Raw genomic sequence first — 20,541 nt, 5'->3', positions numbered from 1 at the left:
CCCCAAGATGCCTCGTGGCCGCCGGCCGTACAACAGCTCGAAGGGGGCGTAGCCGGTGGATGCCTGAGGGGTCTCCCGCAGGGCGAAGAGGAGGGGATCGACCAGAAGGTCCCATTGGTTCGGCTTGTCCCGTGCCAGCTTCCGCAACATGGCTTTGATGGTCTGGTTGAGGCGCTCCACCAGGCCGTCTGTCTGCGGGTGATAGATGGACATAAAGATCTGGCGGATGCCTAGGGTTGAGCAGAGCTGTCGCGTCAAGGAGGCCGTGAAGGGCGTCCCACAGTCGGTGAGGATTTCCCGGGGCAACCCCACGTGGGCGAAGAACCACATCAGTGCTCTAGCGACGCCGGCCGCCTGCATGGACCGCAGGGGAATCGCCTCGGGATAGCGGGTGGCGTAGTCGACCAAGACCAGTAGGAACCGGCAGCCGCGGGCCGTACGTGGCAGGGGCCCCACGAAGTCCATGGCCAGGCGGTCGAAGGGGGTCTGTACGAGCGGCAGGGGCATCAGGGGGGCTTTGGGGGCCGGTCGGGTGGAGGCTCGCTGGCACGCCGGGCAGGAGCGGCAGAAGGCCTTGACGTCAGCAGCCACGGACGGCCAGAAGAAGTGGGCCAGGACCCGGGCCAACGTATTATTGGCCCCCTGATGGCCGGCCCAGGCGTGGTCGTGGGCGTAGGAGAGGACGGAGGCCCGGAAGGCCTGCGGGACCAGCAACTGTCGGGCCTCAACCCCCCGACTGGCAGTCAGCCTGTACCAGAGGCCCATTTCCTTGACAATTCGGGGGTAGCGGCCAGCCCTCCGCCCGTCCCAGACGCACCCCTCACTTACCGCCATGGCGTCTCGGAGGGACTCGAGGGTAGCATCAGTCGCCTGGGCCTCCCGGAAGGTGGGATCGGCACCCCAGGAGGGTGGTGAGGGTTCATCAGGCGACGCCGAGGTCCCGGCACGGGGCCCGGGGTCAGTGGTGGCGGGGAGGGCCTCCGCTGGCGAGGTCTGCAACCGCACCTCCAGGCCTGGCGCATCTCGGCCCAGCAGTACCGGGTAGGGGAGCGCGGGTACTCGGGCGAGCTCCAACTCCCACTCCTGTCCTTGGTAGCGCACCGGAACTCGCACCACCGGGTACTCTTCTGCGTGTCCGTGGAGGCACGCGACAGACGTGCGCCGCACGACGGGCAGGCCTTCGGGCAAGAGCCTGGTCCGTATCATTGAGACGGAACTGCCGCTATCCAGGAGTGCCGACAGCCGCCGGCCCGCAATTTCAACGATGACCAGTAGGGGCGGGGGCCGGACCGCGCGGGTGGCCAGGGGTAGGGCTTCCTCCCACCCTGCATCGCACTCCATTAGGGGGCAGTCCCTCATCAGGTGGCCCCGCTGTCCGCAGCGAAAGCAGGGCCCTCGGTCGGCAGTGCTGGCAGGGGCCGGGCCGCCGGGGGCCTTCATGTTGGGTGGTGGTGGTCGCGGCCAGCGGGGCGGGATTCCGCTGCTGCTAGGTTTGGCCCCGGTGGGGGGTAGGGCAGCGGAGTCAGCCCCCAGGGGTCCACGGGGCCCTACCTGGGCCCTCCCTGCGGATCGGCCGTCGCGCCCCGGTGTAGCTCCGTCCTTGGTGGGCTCCCTTGGCTCTGCTGCCATGAAATTTTCCAGCAGGGCCGTGGCTTCCTTGAGATCGGCCGGCTTGCTACAGGCCACCCAGTATCGTGCCTTGGCGGGCAGAACGTTCAGGAGTTGCTCCAGGACGACCTGATCCGTGATGGCCTTTTCGCCCGGCGTCTCTGGCTTGAGCCATCGGTAGGCCAGGTCCCGGAGGGTGGTTACGAACCCCCGCGGCCGATCACCCTTGTTATAGCTCAGGGCCCGGAACCTCTGGCGGTACGTGTCGGGGGTGATGGCGTAGCGGTCCAGAATGGCCTCTTTCAGCCTTGCGTAGTCGGCCACCTCCTCCTTTGGGAGGGCCTTGAGCGCGGCCTGAGCCTCCCCGGTTAGGTAGGGTCCGAGAATGAAGGCCCACTGGGCGGGGGGCCACTGGGCGGCCTCCGCGGTGCGCTCGAAGGTTTCCAGGAACGCGTCCACATCATCCTCTGGCCCCAGCTTGGTGAGTTGGAACGGGGCGGCCCTGTGGGGGCCCCCCGGGCCAGCCGGGGCCCCGGCGCCTCCTTGGGCGTCCCTTAAGGTGCGGCAGACATCCCGGAGGAGGGCTGCCTGGGCGTCGCGCTGTTGGGCCACGATGTCCTGCAGAATCCGCCCCTGCTGCTCCGTCTGCTGCGAGGTTATGTCGCGCAACAGGCGCCCCTGTTGCTCGGCCATCCACTGCCCGAACTGGGCAAAGTCAAACGAGCCGCTGGGGTTGGCAGGCGCTGCCCCTCCGCCTCCTCCACCCTGGTCCATAGCTGTCGTGGGTGTGAGCGGTGTGGTGGTGGGTCCCGGAAACGTTGGTGGACGGAGGAAAGACCGGCTGCTGGCCCACCCCGCAGGCGTGGGTAGGTAGGGGAGGCGCTTCACTAGCGGTCGAATGCCTGCATTCTCCACCACGTTGTGAGTTTTTCCGTCAGCAGGGGGCGCCGCGTCCGTCGGGTCCGTTGTGGCGAGGGTGCGGTCTGCGCAGCCGGCGGGTCCGGGGGGGTGTCCCGCTGCTACCTAGGCCGGGCAGGCGGCCTGTCCGCTGGCTCCAGGGGTCTCAGCTTCCCTTTTGATTGGCCTCAGATGGCCCCAGGGCTGTTGAACCGTGTCTGGCAACAGGTAAGCACAGCCTCTGGGCCCAGGGATGGTCCTTCCCTCAGGACAGCCTCCCTGTTTCTCCTCCCCCTGCCAGGGAGCCTCTGACCCCTTTTATCCCCTCCCTCGCTAGGGGCAGCCCCGCCCCGCTCCCCAATTGCCAGCGCCCCAGGTGAGGCTTATTATCTGCCCCAATGCCGGCAGCAACACCTGCCTCCAGCCTTTCCGGGGTGGGAAGCCTGGTGCTCCCTCCTCCCGCCTCCCAGCTCCCATTGGGCGCCATTCCCCCGTCTCCCTGGTGGGCGGGCGGGCTGGCCTATCGCCTGCCGACGCCGGGGCCGGTTCCCACCCCCTCGCTGCCTCGGGCGAGGCTCGGCCTCGCAAGCGCGGGCCTCGCGGCTGCGCCGCCTCGCCTCTGCCATCGCCGCCACCACCGCATTGGGGCTGTCTGCCCCGGCGGTGTCCGCTCCGGCGGCCGCCCAGCCTGCCGGTTTGCTTCCCCCGGGGCGCTTCCTCCCGCCCGGGTTGCTGCCGCCGCCGCCTCTTCTGCGGCGCCGCAACAGCGCTCCGCCCGTCCGCCGAGCCGACTGCCGCGGCCGCGCCCGTCCGCCGCCGCGCCTGCCCCGGCTAGGTGAGTTTTGGGGCCCCTGGGGCCGGGGGGGGCGGCGGCGAGGAGGGAGGGGAGGCTCATCCCCGGACACATCTACTTGCATATTAAAGTTATACCAGCAAGAATTAGTCTTTATGTAGAAAACTATTTAAATCAAGCCTTAATGACTAGTGACTTAAATCGTGATTTAAATCGTGATTTAAATCAGTTTGATTTAAATCAAATCCACCCTGGCAGGCAACGTACCAGGTGGAAATGAGGCCTCAGCTTTGTAGTCTGAACTGGAAAGATGGAGAGAGACAAGCTGAGGACTATCAAATAAATGGACACTATGAAATTGTGACCTGGACCTCATTTCAGACAGTGTTGTGCATGGATTTCTTGTTAACAGTCAACAACTCTGCCATTTTTGAACAGCCATTTTGTGAAGAGCCTCCATTAGTCTCTTTATATCATATAGACCAGACAGGGACAATCATCATTTTGTGACCGCGGGGAAAAAAAACCCTAGACACAAGAATTATAATGGGGGGGGGGAGGAGGAGAGTCAGCTCCTCAGTTATTTTTTTGTGGGGGAAAAGAATCCCCATTCTTTTCAAGACTTCTCCATTTTTCTTGCTTTCCCCGTCATTCTTGCTCCCTTCTTTTCCCAGCCTTCCAGTCTGCCCCCTCTCTATTCATTCTCACGTTCCCGTTCTGTTTTTCTAGTTCTCTTTTGGTTACAAATGGTTTGGGTGCAAGTGATGTATGAGCTGTTTGTGCAGTACAAAAAGAGAATAAGGCACATTTGTTTATTCTTTTTGGCAATTTTGATTCTGGATGTGTTCAAACAATATGGAGAAATGACAACTATTTTTAAAACTGGACTTTCTCCAATACTGCAAAAAAAAACATCCACACTGATGTTCTGACAATGTACAAACACCAATTCATTTAAACAGAAACAATTGGTTAAAAGATGATATATCTACTAAATGTTAAAGTATATTGGCCAACTAAAAACAATCAGGTTGTTTCTGGACAACTTTAAAAGAGACAACACCTTGCCTTACCTTGTAAACAGTAAAATCAAAAAGAGTCCAGTAGCACCTTTAAGACTAACCAATTTTATTGTAGCATAAGCTTTCGAGAATCAAGTTCTCTTCGTCAGATGCCTGATCTGACGAAGAGAACTTGATTCTCGAAAGCTTATGCTACAATAAAATTGGTTAGTCTTAAAGGTGCTACTGGACTCTTTTTGATTTTGCTACCACAGACTAACACGGCTAACTCCTCTGCTTGTAAACAGTACTTTCTTACCATCTTATCAAAGGCAAAAGCATAACAAGCTGAAAGCCAGCCTCCTAGACCTTTGACAGTTGTTACCCAACTATGGACACGCTGGAAACTCTAAGTACAAATAAAAAAAACTCACAGAGACAACATTCAAATGTCACTGTGTGCCACCATTTACAATCAAAATTTTATTAGGCATGGCTGTATACCAAGGATACCACAGCTGCAGTATTTACCATTTCACACCCAAAAGAACCAAAGTTGCCAGGAAGGGAATTGAATGCAAAGGGACACCATTTATATGTACCAAAATAGGCACTGAACAACATCAGATTTCCCACTGACCTCAAAAAAATGTATTTTGCAAGTCTAATATGCATGGGATGTGATCTAACTTTTTCAATACAGTGTTAAGCAGGTATTTCTGCCTTATTTTATCAGAGAAAGGGGAGTCCACTAAAGAGAAAGTGAAACAGCAGTTAGCCCTTTAAATCAACCATCAAAATTCATCCGGACCTTTTCAGACAGCTTAGGTCAGAGGTGGCAAATTGGGTGGGGGGGAGAGCAATATATCGGCTGGCAGACTGCCTGCATACAGCTAGCTGCCTTCTAAGACAGATCCACTAGTTCAACTGCTGAACAGAAGAATGGTGCTAGATTTGGAGCAGGGCAGAAAACAGAGCAAGTTTAGAAAAGGGGCTTCTGTGCATGAAATCTGAAAAAACTACTGTGAAAACAACATTCTGAGCAAGGCAATCATATAGCTGCTGGTTTTGCAACAGACAGGAAGGCTGATCATGAAATTGTTAGGCAGCTCAAGAGCCACAATCAGAAACTGATCATTGCGATCATATTAATGGATAGAGGAGGCAGAGCCGAAAGGGGCTCTTGCACTGGCATCTTGACATGCTGGCCCAACACATTTGCAGAAAACCAGCTACAAACAGGCCTTTAAGGAGAAAGCAGCCAGAATCCTCCCAGCCAATCCATTCACAGCTTCAACTGGGGCTAAATATTTATTTCCTGACCCTTCCCTTTGTTGTTAGGCTTTTTCTAGCAAGAGGGAAAAACTAGGGGTCAGCACTTTCATTTGTGCTACATCATGACTGATTTCATTGGGCAAAAAATAGCTCATTGTATTTTTAGCCCATATTAGTTTGAGACGACAGAAAGCCTGGATTTATTTTCTCACACAGACACGATCCGGAGCAGGCAACACAACACCCTAAATGGAAAATTGTCCCTTAGAATGCAGAGTTGGAAGCTGATGTGACCTGACCCTAAAGGCATGAAAAACAGAGAGCGATGCAGGCAGTGAATGAAGAGAAGGGAGAGCTGCAAGGAAGGGAGGAGAGGGCAGGGAAAACATTTAGCCAGCCATCCTCTTGGCAATCGCCAAGGTATTACAACAACATTTAGCACTTTTTCACAAGCAAGTTCTGCTACTAATTCCAAAAAGCGCTTCCGCAGATTGACAAGGGAGTGTCCCACATCCTCACCCCCAACCGAAACAGGACCTCGGTACCTGCAACTGCATTTATTCACATGCATTCCTTATTAATGTTGCCTCTCTTTTTTTGTCTACATTCAAACTGCAAGCTCCATGGGGCAGAGATTTATATGGTTTTGTCCGAGGCCCGACACGCCGGCCTCGGACTCCCCCCACCCCCACCCCCCCGACGACGCAGAACCCACCTACCGGGCGGGAGAGGCCAAGGACGAGGCTCCACCGGTGGGAGAAGGCCCCAGCGGCTGCGCCGTCGCTGCGCCGCCGCCCGCCGCCGCACCGGAGGAGAGGAGCCCGAGCGGCCACGACAGCGGGCGCACGCGGAAGCGGCGGCCGGCGCGGTCAGCGCTCTGGCGGCGACGGCCCCGTCCGGGCCGCGGGGAAGGCCGCAGCGAGCGGGGCGAGGCTGCGCCGGGCGGCCGGACGCCGGCGCAGGCGCCCTCGGTTGAGCGGGATGGCGGCCGGGGCCAGCAGGGGGGAGGGAGGAGCAAGCCAGCCTGTGATTGGAGGGCGGCCCGGGGAAGGGCCAGATCGCCCCGTCAGGGGCCTGGCCCGCCGTCCATCACAGGGCAGGAGGGAGGAGGGCAAGAGGCATTGGGGGAGAGCGAGACAGCCCGGCTAGCAGCCCACCAACGGGGCAGAGGGAGGTGGGCACAATGGGCTGGGATGCAGGTGGCACAGGTGTTGGGATTGATGGTGGGCGGAAGCACTCGGGGATGAGGGTGGAGCTGGAGAGGGGAAAGTATTTAAGGAGGCTCTGGAGGCAGGCCGAGGGGGAAGGTACGGAAAGAGACATAGCAGGAGCCCGGCATCCTAAGGCGAGCACCCTGCCATTTGTCAGCTGGCTGCCCTGAAGGTTAAGGCGCAGCCGGCCGGGTGGAGCCACGTGCTGACCGGCCCGCCGGTCAGACAAGGGCCGCCCTAGTCTGAGGCCGCCCGTGAAAGAGCCTCCACGCTTCCTTGGGGACCCGCCCAGCCGCTCCAGGCTACCAGCACGGACCCGCCGGGACCGCCCCACCCCGACCCGTCGCCAGGGGGCGTGCCACGGCCTGACATCGTGGTGGAGAATGCTGGCACTGACCCTGCTGTGAGGCGCCCGCGACCCCACCTCCCGACCCCGCCCGGGTGGACGAGGCCTCGCACCTATCTGCGCCCGGCAACCTTCGGCCGGCCCAGGCTTGACTCCGAGGCGGTACAGACGGAGGGCACTCCCATGGACCAAGCAGCTGCTGCAGCAGCGGGCGGGGCCGGGCAGCCCGCGGCCCCGACGGCCCTGGACTTGGGCCAGCTCAGCCAATGGATGGCCGAGCAGCAAGTGCGGCTCCTGCGGGACCTGACGGCACAGCAGCAAGAGTCACAGGCCACATTGCTCCGTGGACTGGCCCAGACCCTGGGGGCCGGACCCGCCGCTTCGGTCCTCGGCCCCATGCGGGGGGCCCCCTTTCAGCTGACCAAGCTGGGAGAGGCCGACGAGATAGATGCCTACCTGGAGGCATTCGAGCGCACAGCGGAAGCCGCCCAGTGGCCCCGAGACCAGTGGGCATTCATCATTGGCCCTTATCTGACGGGAGAGGCCCAGGCGGCCCTGAGGGCCCTACCCAAGGAGGAGAGCGCTGACTACCGGGTGCTGAAGGCCGCTATTCTCGACCGGTATGAGGTGACACCCGACTCCTACCGTCAGAAGTTCAGGTCCATCACCTACAAAAAGGTCGAGCGGCCCAGAGCCCTGATCAATGCGCTAAGGGATGCCGCCTACCGGTGGCTGAAGCCCACCTTGGAGGGCGAGAAGAAGATCGTGGATCAAGTGGTCCTGGAGCAATTGCTCAATATCCTCCCCCCCAAAGCCCGACAGTGGGTAGCCTGCAGCCACCCCGCGAGTCTGAAGGAAGCCACGGCCCTCCTAGAAAACTTCGCCGCGGCGGCAGACCCACGCGAGGCCCCCCGGGACACGGGCCCAGGAACAAGGACCACCGGGTCCTCCCCCCGGCCTCTGGACAACCCGCGCCCGGGGAGGGCCAGGTCCGGAGCCCGGGAGGCGTCGGGGCCGCGACCGGGGGCTTCTCGGGCACCCCCGCTGCTCCCCGGTCGGGAGGGGGCCTGGGGCCGACCCCTGGCCGGGCCCGGACCGGAGGCCGCCCCAAAGAGTTCCCGCGACCCCGAAGACCGGGGCCCGTGCTTTAAGTGCGGCCAGCGGGGCCACTTCATCCGCGACTGTCCGCTCATGGAGTGTGACGCCGGCTGGGAAGAAGCCTACCCGGTGACGGCCCGCCCGCCAAGGCCGCCGCCGCTGATAGTGATGGTAGAAGTGGCAGGGCGGCGCCTGTCCGCCTTCTTGGATAGCGGCAGTTCTATTTCAATGATCCGCACACGCCTGCTACCGCCCCACTTACCCATCGTCCGCTCGACGGCCGTGGCCTGCTTCCATGGCCACTCGGAGACCTACCCGGTGGTACGAGTGCCTCTGACCTGCCGCGGACAGACCTGGGAGGTAGAGCTAGCCCGAGTACCGGCCCTGCCCTACCCTGTTCTCCTGGGCCGCGATGCCCCCAGCTTCCACCACCACCTCCAGGCTGCACGCGGACCCGAGGAAGCCTTGCCCGCGGAGGACCCGAGGGAGGGACCCTCCACGGTGAACGACCCCACAGCAGACCCGAACGCCCAGGATTGGTCGACGGACCCCAGTTTCATCGCTCGCCAAGCGGACGACCCCACGTTAGGTGGGCTCCGAGACGCCGTGGCGGTGAGTGAGGGGGTCGTGATGGATGGCAGGCGGGCTGGGAGAGTACCTCGGGTGATCCAGGAAGGGGGCGTGTGGTTCCGCGTCACGAGGGCCAGGGGTAGCGAAGTCCGACAGCTTCTGGCCCCCCAAGGCTATCGACCACGTATACTCGCCCATGCGCACGACCACAGCTGGGCCGGACACCAGGGACCTGCTAACACCCTGGCCCGGGTGCTGGCCCGATTCTTCTGGCCCTCGGTGTCCCGAGACGTGAAGGACTACTGCCGCACCTGCGAGGTCTGCCAGCGAACAGCGGGTCGGCCGCCCCCGCGGGCTCCCTTGGCACCACTGCCCGTGATCCGCACCCCCTTCGAGAGAGTGGCTATGGACTTCATAGGCCCGTTGCCGCGGACCGCCCGGGGATGCAGGTTCGTCCTCGTCCTGGTGGATTACGCCACCCGGTACCCGGAGGCCATACCCCTGCGGACGATGCAGGCGCCCGGCGTGACGCGCGCCCTGGTACGATTCTTCGCGCAGGTGGGCATCCCCAAGGAGCTGGTCACGGATTGTGGCACCCCGTTTACGGCCTCTGTAACCCGTCAGTTATGCCGCACCATGGGAGTACGGCAGATCTTCACCTCCATATACCACCCGCAGACAGATGGCCTAGTGGAGCGGTTCAACCAAACGCTCAAACAGATGCTGCGGCGTCTGGCCCACGACCGCCCAGCCCAATGGGACCTCTTCGTGGACCCCTTGCTGTTCGCGGTCCGCGAATCGCCTCAAGCATCCACCGGCTTCACCCCCTTTGAATTAATATATGGGCGTAACCCTCGGGGGATCCTGGAAGTGATGGAGGGGCGACGGGCCGAGTCGTCAGAACCCCCAGGGAGGCCCGCCCCTGAATATATGAAGGAGCTCCAGGAACGATTAGAAGCAGCCCGGACCCTGGCCGGGCAGAATCTGGAGAAGGCCCGGGCGGCCCAGAAGGCCCGGTACGATCGCGGGACCCGGCTGAGAACCTTCAAGGAGGGGGATCGGGTCCTGGTCAACCGCCGCGTGTTCGGGCCCGGGCACCACGGTGACCCATGGCGGGGTCCCTTCCAGGTCAAGAGGGTATTGGGGTCCCATTCCTATGAGGTCCAGTGTGGCGCCTCCCCCCGTCAGTCCAAACGCCTGCACATCAACGACCTCAAGGAGTGGCAAGAGCGATCCTCCGGCACCTGCCGACTCGCGGACGACCCACTGGACCCGCCAACGGGGGAGCTCCCGTGGACAGACCGCCAGCCGGAGGGAAACACGCCAGGGCTCGACGAGGCGTTGGAACCCCACCAGCGGCAGCAACTCCGGGCGCTGCTGAAGGACTTGCCCGGCTGTTTTTCCACCCGTCCAGGACGCACCCACCTGGCTGAGCACCGGATTCCCACAGACCCCGGCCAAGTGGCCCGGGCAACCTGGAGGCCCCTCCCCCGGAAGCAATGGGAGGCCGTGGCCCGAGAGGTGGAAGAAATGCTACGCCTGGGGGTAATCCAACCCTCACACAGCGAGTGGCGCAGTCCCATTGTGCTGGTCCCGAAGCCGGATGGGTCCGTGAGGTTCTGCGTCGACTACAGGGAGGTAAACAAGGTCGCAAAGTTCGACGCGTACCCCATGCCCCGGGCCGAGGTACTAATCGATCAGCTAGGCGCGGCTCGCTATCTTTCGGCGCTGGACCTAACCAAAGGATACTGGCAGGTTCCCATGGCCCCGGGAGACCGCGAGAAAACGGCTTTCGCCACCCCCCAAGGGCTGTTCGAGTTCAAGGTCATGCCTTTTGGGTTGCACGGGGCCGCCGCCACCTTCCAGCGGCTGGTAGACCGGGCGCTGGCCCAGTGCCAAGGTTTCGCCACCGCCTACATAGACGACATCTTAGTCTACAGCCCTGACTGGCCATCCCACCTCCGCCATCTCCGCCAAGTGTTACGAGCCCTCCGGGACGCAGGGCTGAAGGCCAACCCCACCAAGAGCCGATTGGGTTTCCAGGAGCTGAAATACCTCGGGTTCCTCGTGGGGCGGGGGCAGCTGAGGCCCCTCCCGGACAAGGTGGCGACACTGGAGGCATGCCCCCTGCCAAAATCCAAGAAGCAGCTTAGGGGGTTTCTGGGGCTGGTCGGCTACTACAGTAAATTTATCGCACAGTACGCCAGCCGAGCCAGCCCCCTTACGGACTGCCTGCGCAAAGACCAGCCCAACCAGATCCAGTGGACGCCGCCCCGGCGACAAGCCTTCCTCGACCTCAAAGCCGCTCTGTCCGGGTCACCAGTCCTGCGCAACCCCGACTTCGACCGGCCCTTCATTCTTCAGACGGACGCATCCGATAGCGGGCTCGGGGCCGTCCTGTCCCAGGACCACGGCGGACAGGAGCACCCAGTCCTGTTCATCAGCAGGAAGCTCCAACCAGCTGAACGCCGTTACGCGGTCGTGGAAAAAGAGGCCCTCGCTGTCAAGTGGGCTGTCGGGGCGCTGCAATATTACCTCGCTAATAACCCCTTCACCCTCGTGACGGACCACGCCCCCCTGGTCTGGATGTCCCGGCTTAAAGATCACAATGCACGCGTGCTAAGATGGTATCTGGCTCTTCTACCCTTCAGCTTTACGATCCGGCACAGACCGGGGAAACAGCATGTCAACGCCGACTTCCTGTCCCGGATGTTCGCCGGAGAAGCCACGCCCAACGCAACGCGAAGAGGGGGGGTGTGTCCGAGGCCCGACACGCCGGCCTCGGACTCCCCCCACCCCCACCCCCCCGACGACGCAGAACCCACCTACCGGGCGGGAGAGGCCAAGGACGAGGCTCCACCGGTGGGAGAAGGCCCCAGCGGCTGCGCCGTCGCTGCGCCGCCGCCCGCCGCCGCACCGGAGGAGAGGAGCCCGAGCGGCCACGACAGCGGGCGCACGCAGAAGCGGCGGCCGGCGCGGTCAGCGCTCTGGCGGCGACGGCCCCGTCCGGGCCGCGGGGAAGGCCGCAGCGAGCGGGGCGAGGCTGCGCCGGGCGGCCGGACGCCGGCGCAGGCGCCCTCGGCCGAGCGGGATGGCGGCCGGGGCCAGCAGGGGGGAGGGAGGAGCAAGCCAGCCTGTGATTGGAGGGCGGCCCGGGGAAGGGCCAGATCGCCCCGTCAGGGGCCTGGCCCGCCGTCCATCACAGGGCAGGAGGGAGGAGGGCAAGAGGCATTGGGGGAGAGCGAGACAGCCCGGCTAGCAGCCCACCAACGGGGCAGAGGGAGGTGGGCACAATGGGCTGGGATGCAGGTGGCACAGGTGTTGGGATTGATGGTGGGCGGAAGCACTCGGGGATGAGGGTGGAGCTGGAGAGGGGAAAGTATTTAAGGAGGCTCTGGAGGCAGGCCGAGGGGGAAGGTACGGAAAGAGACATAGCAGGAGCCCGGCATCCTAAGGCGAGCACCCTGCCATTTGTCAGCTGGCTGCCCTGAAGGTTAAGGCGCAGCCGGCCGGGTGGAGCCACGTGCTGACCGGCCCGCCGGTCAGACAAGGGCCGCCCTAGTCTGAGGCCGCCCGTGAAAGAGCCTCCACGCTTCCTTGGGGACCCGCCCAGCCGCTCCAGGCTACCAGCACGGACCCGCCGGGACCGCCCCACCCCGACCCGTCGCCAGGGGGCGTGCCACGGCCTGACAGGTTTGAGCAGTGTGTGTGTGCTTATAGCACTCCAATGATGCTATCAATACTAATTTAATATTCCAGGAAGCAACAGCAGACAATTATTTATCTGGTATGACCATTAAGCTATTTCTACAGGGCAAGGCTGATTTTCAACTTTCACCTTGTTTGCCTCCTGGACATAAACGAAAGCTAAAACAACAACAACAAATACTGGCTCCGTAGGGAAATTTTCCCTAGCAAGTTCTGCACAACATCCTGCCAACATCCTGCACACATCACATCTTGATGCCCACAGGAAGAAGCAACTGAGGAAGAAGCAACGAACTCAAGAGAGTTCAGGAGGAAGACTTCAGGGCAGCAAGAACGGGCCTTGAAAGTCAATCCCCTCTGGTTACAGCCGACAGAATTCTACCTTTGGAGTAGAACTGTGCCAAAGCAAGCCCAAAGGAAACCACAATTTGCCAAAACAAAAAAGGCTAACAGAACTTTTACAACAGTGATACTCATTCAGTAGCTGAGAAGCCACACATGGCTCTTCTGACATGCCATTTGTGGTTTCTTCTGAGCATCGTTACCCAATGTGGCACCTGCCCCATATTTCAGGAAAATGGGGCACAGTCCTTGCCTGATAGGGTTTGTGGTTGGCCATAGTTGTGGTTGGCAGTAAAACAGCTATTGCCAGAGGAATGGATATGCTGCAAGCCTCCCTGGGGAGCAGGCATCATGCCCTGGGTAGAAGTAAATATGGCTCCTTTTGTTGATGATAATTGTGAGTGTGGCTCTCTGCAACTCAAAGAGTACCATAGTCTTAACGAATAATATTTTATGGACTAGCATTCAATTCAGCACATATATGGTCAGAATCCTCAGTTGCATATATTTACACATGCACACACACAAAGACACAGTTTGACATTTCTATACAAAGCTCAGAAATAAACAAGATAAGAACAAGTGACCAGTGCCCAAAGCAGCTGTTCACAATGCACCAATTAGCTTGAAAGCACAATGATCGAGCAGCAGCCTCTATAGTACTATGTTGCAAGTCAAAACTACAATTTTAAAAGGAAGGTCTACACAATCCCTCAAAGGGTTGCTTTGGTAAAAAGTCCTTGGAATAAACAGGACTGGCAGCAGAACTTTATAGCTTACCTCTAACCAGAACTGAAGCTCTGCCCCATCCTAAAATCCTGTCCACAAGCCATGTATGAGTATTTATCTTCAGGTCTGGGGCAGAAGTACATATCCTTGTTTCACTTTTAAAACCCAGCTATTTTGGTTGATCTCAAAGCAGATTATAACAGCAAAACTATACTACACCAATTTTAAAACAAAACAAGACTGTCAATTCCTGCAAAAAAAAACACAACCCACACTCAAGACTAGTGCAATATCACACATGGATAAACTTTAGGAATGAACTTAGAAAACAGCTTCCCATTGCAAAAAGCTGACATACAATTGCTGACCTTCAGATATCCACATTCTGCATGAATCCATTTTATGCATGCATTGCAAGAATGCAAACTTGGATGCTGAATTAGATTTTGAGACTGGCCAGATAAATGACCTCAAGAAAAAACCATGGAATATTTAAAATATTTTAATCCTGTCTTTCTACAAAATACTACAGAAAACAGCTAACGGACCATAAAAGCAGTAAACACAAAAACAGAGCAAAATGAACAAAAACAAAAGCACATTAACATTTCAGCAAATAAACCGAACCACTACAAAAACAACAACAGAAGCATTAAAAATAGTAATACAATATATTACTTCTTTGAAATGAAAAAGCTGAAGACAACATTGGGAAGGAAGGAGCAAAGACTCAAGGTGAACTTTCAGGGGAGGGGAGAGAGACTTCCCAAGTCCAAGCCCCAGGGCTCATTTGGAGGGAGAACGCACTGGAACAGCGTTCCGGTAGAGCTGAAAATTGGTCACGTGGGTTTTGGCCCCGCCCACAATTCCTTTTCCTCTGCCTCCCCTCCAAAGGAGGCTAAGCTGTTTCAATTCATTCTGCTGCTTTATTTTCATTCATTCATTCATGAGTGCAAGCTGGACTGCTGGGCTTGGATTTCCAAAGGAGGGTAAGCTGCTTCAATTCATTCTGCTGCTTTATTTTCATTCTCATGTGTGTGAGTGAGTGAGTGAGTGAGTGAGAGAGAGAGCACGATCCAGTGCAAGCTGGGCTTGGATCTCCAAAGGAGGGTAAGCTGCTTCAATTCATTCTGCTGCTTTATTTTCATTCTCGTGTGAGTGAGTGAGTGAGTGAGTGAGTGAGAGAGAGAGAGAGAGAGAGAGAGAGAGAGAGCGCACGATCCAGTGCAAGCTGGGCTTGGATCTCCAAAGGAGGGTAAGCTGCTTCAATTCATTCTGCTGCTTTATTTTCATTCGTGAGCGAGAGAGAGAGAGAGTGAGTGCAAGCTGGGCTGCTGGGGCTGGCTCTCCAGAGGAGGGTAAGCTGCTTTGAGTCCATTCTGCTTTATTTTCAGGGAATACCTGGAGATTTTGGGGGAAAGGGGCCTGAGGGGTGGGTGTTGCCTTCTGACACACTTCCGGTGATATCATGGGGTGTGGCAAATGCTAATGAGATATGCTAATGAGTTCCTGCAGTTCTTTTTCAACAAAATGACCCCTATTTTGCCTACTTGTCTGTCAACACTGCAGAACAGGAATGCCAGCAGAAGACCTCCAAGACTATGTCCCAGGGAACCCTGAGACTCCTCAGAAGCTTCTTGGAGATTCCTCATTAAGGATGAGGAACAGCAGACCAGTTTCCCTGAAAGACGTCACAGACCTTTCCCTGGCAGGGGCCTTCTTGTGCAGCCACAGAAGAGTGTCCTAGGTCAAGACAAGCTCTTAATTTATACAGAGCAGTGCAGAGGCCCAACAGATCTGGACAGCACCTTGCATGGACTGAGTGCACACAAGATACTTTCCTGCATCGTCTGCAGCCACCTGCTCCAATTCTACAGCACCAATATGGAGAAGGGGTCCAGGATACCAAGTTTGAAACAGGCTGTTGTACAGGATTGAAAAGTTGTCATGTTCAACATCAAAGGAGGCTGTTAGTAGCTCAGCAATTAGCAAGGATATTCCTTGGCTACTGCGTTATTTAAAGTTGTATCAGGGAAAGCAAAGTACTATAAAGGCCAGGTTTTTCTAACAGGAAGCAAGTGCTCACGATGTTCAAGTACAATTAATAGAGGTCCCAATGGAAATTAAGTGCTATTTTTAAAGAAGTCCTTGAGCCATCTTTGCCATAAACATACAGCAGACTGCAATGACACCACCAGCTTATGCGGTTCTGTACCCAGCAATGAACTTTTGTCAGAGGGCTCCCACACCTATCAACATAGCCCTTTAAATATCTATTGAAGGTTTTTTTTTTAATTCTAATAGATAGCACACTTCATGTCCTCTTTTGTTGCTGTTAAGAGAAGTGATGCTGTAAAAACCCCTCCCCCAGTATGTCAGCAAATGCTGAGTCCATCATTTGAGTTCCCACCAGCTGCAAGGTATCAAAGTTCCTTTCCAAAAAAAGAGATTGTTCTTATTTAATTAACTACCAGGGCATGCAATTTTGTAACAGCAAGGCTGCCTATTTTCATTCACTGAAGAAAATGTTCCACGACTCAGTGAGACTTTGCTCCAATGTAAACACATGTGATTGGGATATAAAGGGAAATCATATCAACGTTTGAAACATATGACCATGTCTTCGTAAGTTTCCTCTCTACTGCTCTCAGAATGATTTGGAAAACTACATGCTAGATGGCTCTCTCCTACATCAAAGGGCTATGCCTTAAAAAACAGTGGCAAAGCTTGGGCTGGACCACTTCTAGGGAGAGCTGCAAAAGGGAAAGGTGAAACACCCTACACGTAGAAAGCTAGAATGTCAGACAGAGGGGTTCATTTCATACTTCTCCCTGGTTATCTTTTCTACAGGAAGAGAATATTTTTCTATTTACCCGCACCACTCAAAAAGTGGTAATTCAGCATTTACGGCTATGCAGTCCAAGGTATTTTGCTATTTCAAGTTAGGTGCCTGATACAATCCAAAATGTGTGCCCCAGGTAGTCTTTCAATGGTGCAGGAGATGATGGGACACAACCTCCTCTTAACACACTCATCCAGTTGCAGCAGAGACCAGGTTGCAGCAGCATAATGCCCCAAGAGCTGGGCTCCAGTATCCTCCAGAACGATGCATGAGATTCCAGGCACACCTCACCTCATGGTCTAGTGCTTCTCTAAACTTATTGAAAGCCCATGTGGTGTAGCGGTAGGGTGTCAGGCTAGGATCTGGGAGACCCAGGTTCAAGTCCCCACTCTACCACAGATGTAGGGTGACTTTGGGACAATTGCTCTCTGTTGGCCTAACCTTCCTCACAGGGTTGTGGACAGACTAAACAGAAGAGAGGAGTTCCTTGATGGAAGTGCAAAATGAAAATGTACTAAATAAGAAAATAATGGTACCTAAAAAGCCACCTTGGGTAACTTACACACTCAAGCTGGCCCAGAAAAGAACAGCAAGGAAAATCTTAAGAGCTGCTCTAGCAATGCTGAGAGCCAGGGCTTTTTTTCAGCAGGAATGCGGTGGAACGTAGTTCTGGCACCTCTTGAAAATGGTCACGTGGCTGGTGGCCCTGCCCCCGATCTCCGGACAGAGGTGAGTTTAGATTGCCCTCCGCGCCACTGGAGCGGCGCAGAGGGCAATTTAAACTCCCCTCTGTCCGGAGATCAGGGGACGGGGCCACTGGCCATGTGAACATTTTCACCAAGGGTGATTTAAACTTTTAAAAACTCCCCCGTTGTTCCAGCTAACCCAAAGTGACGTCATTGTGTGGTCCTGAGTTCCACCACTGAGTTCCACCACCTCTTTTCCTAGAAAAAAAGCCCTGCTGAGAGCCCTTTGGGCAGGGCCAAATATTGTTCTGTGCTACACCTTGAGAAATACTTATCAGAAGCAGATGGAGCAGCAACATAGCCTTCCAATTCACTGAAGCAGACTGCACTTACAGTTGCAAGGGTTTTTTTTTTTTTAACCCTCACCCTGGCATTTGAGTTCTGCCTCCCCCCCATTCCAAACCTGTTTGGCAATTTCCATGTACATCCTGGACATGCAAATGTTTGTTGAAAGCTGATCTTTCATTAATTAGGCATTGTTTCTAAAGGCACATCCTCTCTATCTCAGAGTTTCATGGCAGGGAACTCACACAATCCTTTGCACTTAAGCTCTGTTATTAACTACAAGTAACAGAAAAACTAGATTAGTGGAGACTTGATCAAGGCACCCTAGCAGACCCACGGCTCTGCTGGGACTCGAAGTCACATACTGCATGAATGGTCAATGAAAATATTCCCAGTACAGCAAAATAAGAATACTTAGCACATTATATGGTGCTTTAGAATATTCAAAGAGCTTCACAGACATTATCTTTATATTATGCTTTTAATGTTTTATGATAATGTTTAATGAAATGTTTTAAATGTTTTTAATGCTGTTATCCGCCCTGAGCCTGCTTGCGGGGAGGGCGGAATATAAATATGATAAAATAAATAATAAATAAATAAATCTCACTAGTCCTCCCCTCAACCTTGTAAAACAGACCAGCTAATATTACCCCCAAGCAGACAATGGGAGTTGAGCATAAAGCCATTTAATGATGCCCACAACAAAGGCAAGGTTTAAACTGGGGACTATCTAATCTGTAGCTCAATTTCTGTACCAACGTTCAAATCCCAGTTTGTCCTGCATCCTCTTTTCATTTCCAGATACAGTTCCTCAGCTTAGGCAAACATCAGCCAGGTTATCCTTGAAGGAGACCTTGGCACAGGGGGAAGACAGATTTTTCAATCATGGCATTACTGACAAGGTAACATCCATCATAATTTTTCTACATCCCTCTTGCACTATACTCATTTCAGCTCATTTAGGATTAAGTACACTTCAGATACCCTTATACAGTTGCGTAGGTTCGTTGCAAGCATTCGGGGGCAGAACATCCAGCTATACCAGTATAAGGTAACCGCTGACACCAAAGAGCATAACCATCAGCCTGAGATGAACCATGTCTTAATTTGTGCATGTGTACTGAGAAGTCAGTCCCACTGTATTTAAAGAAGCTTACTCTCAAGAAAGCAAGCATAAACTCAAAGCTTGGAGATGCATGTTTGCCCTACAGAGAAAAATGTAGGCGTAATTTAGAACTGTTTATTTAAGGTGGCTTTTAAGAAGCATTTAAGGCAAGGGCAATCAGAAACCGGAACTGCAGACAAAAGCTAGATTTCCCAGTGCATTGCAGAATGTTCAGCCGGAGAAACAAGCCTTCTTGGTTTTTAGCTCAGAAAAAAAATCACTGCCGTTCCAGTCGTCGTGAGTCACAAACTAAGTCTTGATAGAAACACAGAAATAATGCAAATCGATTATAGAAGGGACGTTTTGAATTTCTTCTTTCAAGATCCGTGTTCGCATGTTGCAACAGGACTGAATCTTCAAGTGGTCTGAATTACACGTTGAGTACGCCGATTTAAAGATGGGACATTTGACAGGCTTCGCATAGAAGAGAAAGAGGGAGGGCTGCTTGCTCGCATACAGACTCACCGAGACGCTGCTATTTTGGAAACTGCTGGCAACGCACTGAAAGCCCAGCATCCGTTACAAGTACTCCCCAGGTGAACAAGTGGCGGTAGCAAGCCTCTGCATGGCAAGATCACCCTTTCAACAAAACCTCTATTGTCGGGGTTTCTTCCCCCCCCCCCGGAACAACCGTCACCTCTTCCCACGAAACACCCCCGACCCGTGCAAACTCTGCAAGCCACTCCCCAGCATCCCTGTGCAACCTTCCTCCCCCTCTCTCCATTGCGTTCGCAATCTTTTCTTTTGGGGCAAGCCTCCTGCCTGCGTGCCTGCTTGGCTACCTTTTCCTCGGAGTCGAGCTGTCCGTCAGCATCCCGGCCGAGCCTCTGCCTAAGCTCAGACATTTTGGAGGGGCCCCGGCAACAGGCGCTGCGCCTGCACAAGCCGCACCTTCCGCTCTCCACCGCGCAGCAAACAGGCAGCAGCAGAAGCAGCAGCGCGAGCCACCCTACAAGCCTGCCAGGCCCGGGAATCGAGGCGGATCTAACGGGCACCTGTCCAATAGAAGGCTAGGAACTAGGGAGTGGGCGGGGCTCGCCTGCTTAACTCTCGTGCGCTCCAGCCTTCGCTCTTAACTACAGCGACGTTCTCCAAGCGCTGCCTCCGCCATAGGTTGCCCGGATGCGGGTCACTCTGCCTTCTGATTGGTTTGTCTTCGTACATTGGTTACGGCGTGTGAGGCATCATCTCCGCTGGTGGGGAGATTGGCGGCTGTCACCTTCTGCAAAATCTTATTAAAGGTAGCGCTTAACTTCGTAAGGGTGGGAGGAGAATATTGATTTCGCACGATGTTCTTTAGCAGATCAGGAGGCGGCCTACCAGAGACTAGGATTCACGTGCAGCTCACACTACATATGCTAATTTCTGTTCTAAATAAACTGCATTGTACCATTATGCCTTTGTATCCTGATCTTTGCAACACCCCTCCCACCTATTGTAATCCACCTTGAGTGGCGGCCAGAAAGGTGGACTATAAATGATGTACATAAAATAAATAATCAAGCTGCACAGTACATTTGTACCCCTCTCACCCTCTGGCTAAGATATAAAGGTTCAGGGATCTCCATTCCTACCTGTATCTGACAAAGGGAACTTTGGCTCTGGAAAGTTTGTACTTTGGAAATGTTGTTGGTCTCTAAGGTACCACTGGACTCCAGTCCTGCAGATCTCACACTTGAGAACTTGGCTCAGCAGACCTTGAGAGTAAGTTGCTTGGTACAGAAAGCAATAGTCACTTATTTTAGTTGCTTTTTATTATGCCACATCTTGCAACCCTCCATTGGTGGCCAAGCTTTCACCGTATCCCATATACATATGGGCTCTACATACTACAGAGCCTACTGGAGGACCTATAAAGCAGAAATGAAGATGGCAAGCCCCCCCCCCCCTATATTTCTTGGTAATTATTGCATCAGCCAGTT

At 55.4% G+C, this 20,541-nt stretch overlaps 1 protein-coding gene across 1 annotated transcript in view; it reads right to left on the bottom strand.

The window, feature by feature from the left end:
- CDS2 (CDP-diacylglycerol synthase 2) overlaps positions 1–19,593 on the bottom strand; it is a 55,679-nt gene extending 36,086 nt beyond the window's left edge. The window contains exon 1 of the mRNA XM_054997465.1: positions 19,402–19,593. Coding sequence (XP_054853440.1) covers positions 19,402–19,464 — 63 coding nt within the window. The 5' untranslated portion in view covers positions 19,465–19,593. The remainder of the gene's footprint in view (positions 1–19,401) is intronic.
- Positions 19,594–20,541: the final 948 nt, after the last annotated feature.

This window comes from Eublepharis macularius, chromosome 14 (genome assembly GCF_028583425.1).
Source record: "Eublepharis macularius isolate TG4126 chromosome 14, MPM_Emac_v1.0, whole genome shotgun sequence".
Lineage (NCBI taxonomy): Eukaryota > Metazoa > Chordata > Lepidosauria > Squamata > Eublepharidae > Eublepharis > Eublepharis macularius.
Note: the sequence above shows the minus strand (reverse complement) of the source record. Positions and strands in the feature narration are given on the sequence as shown.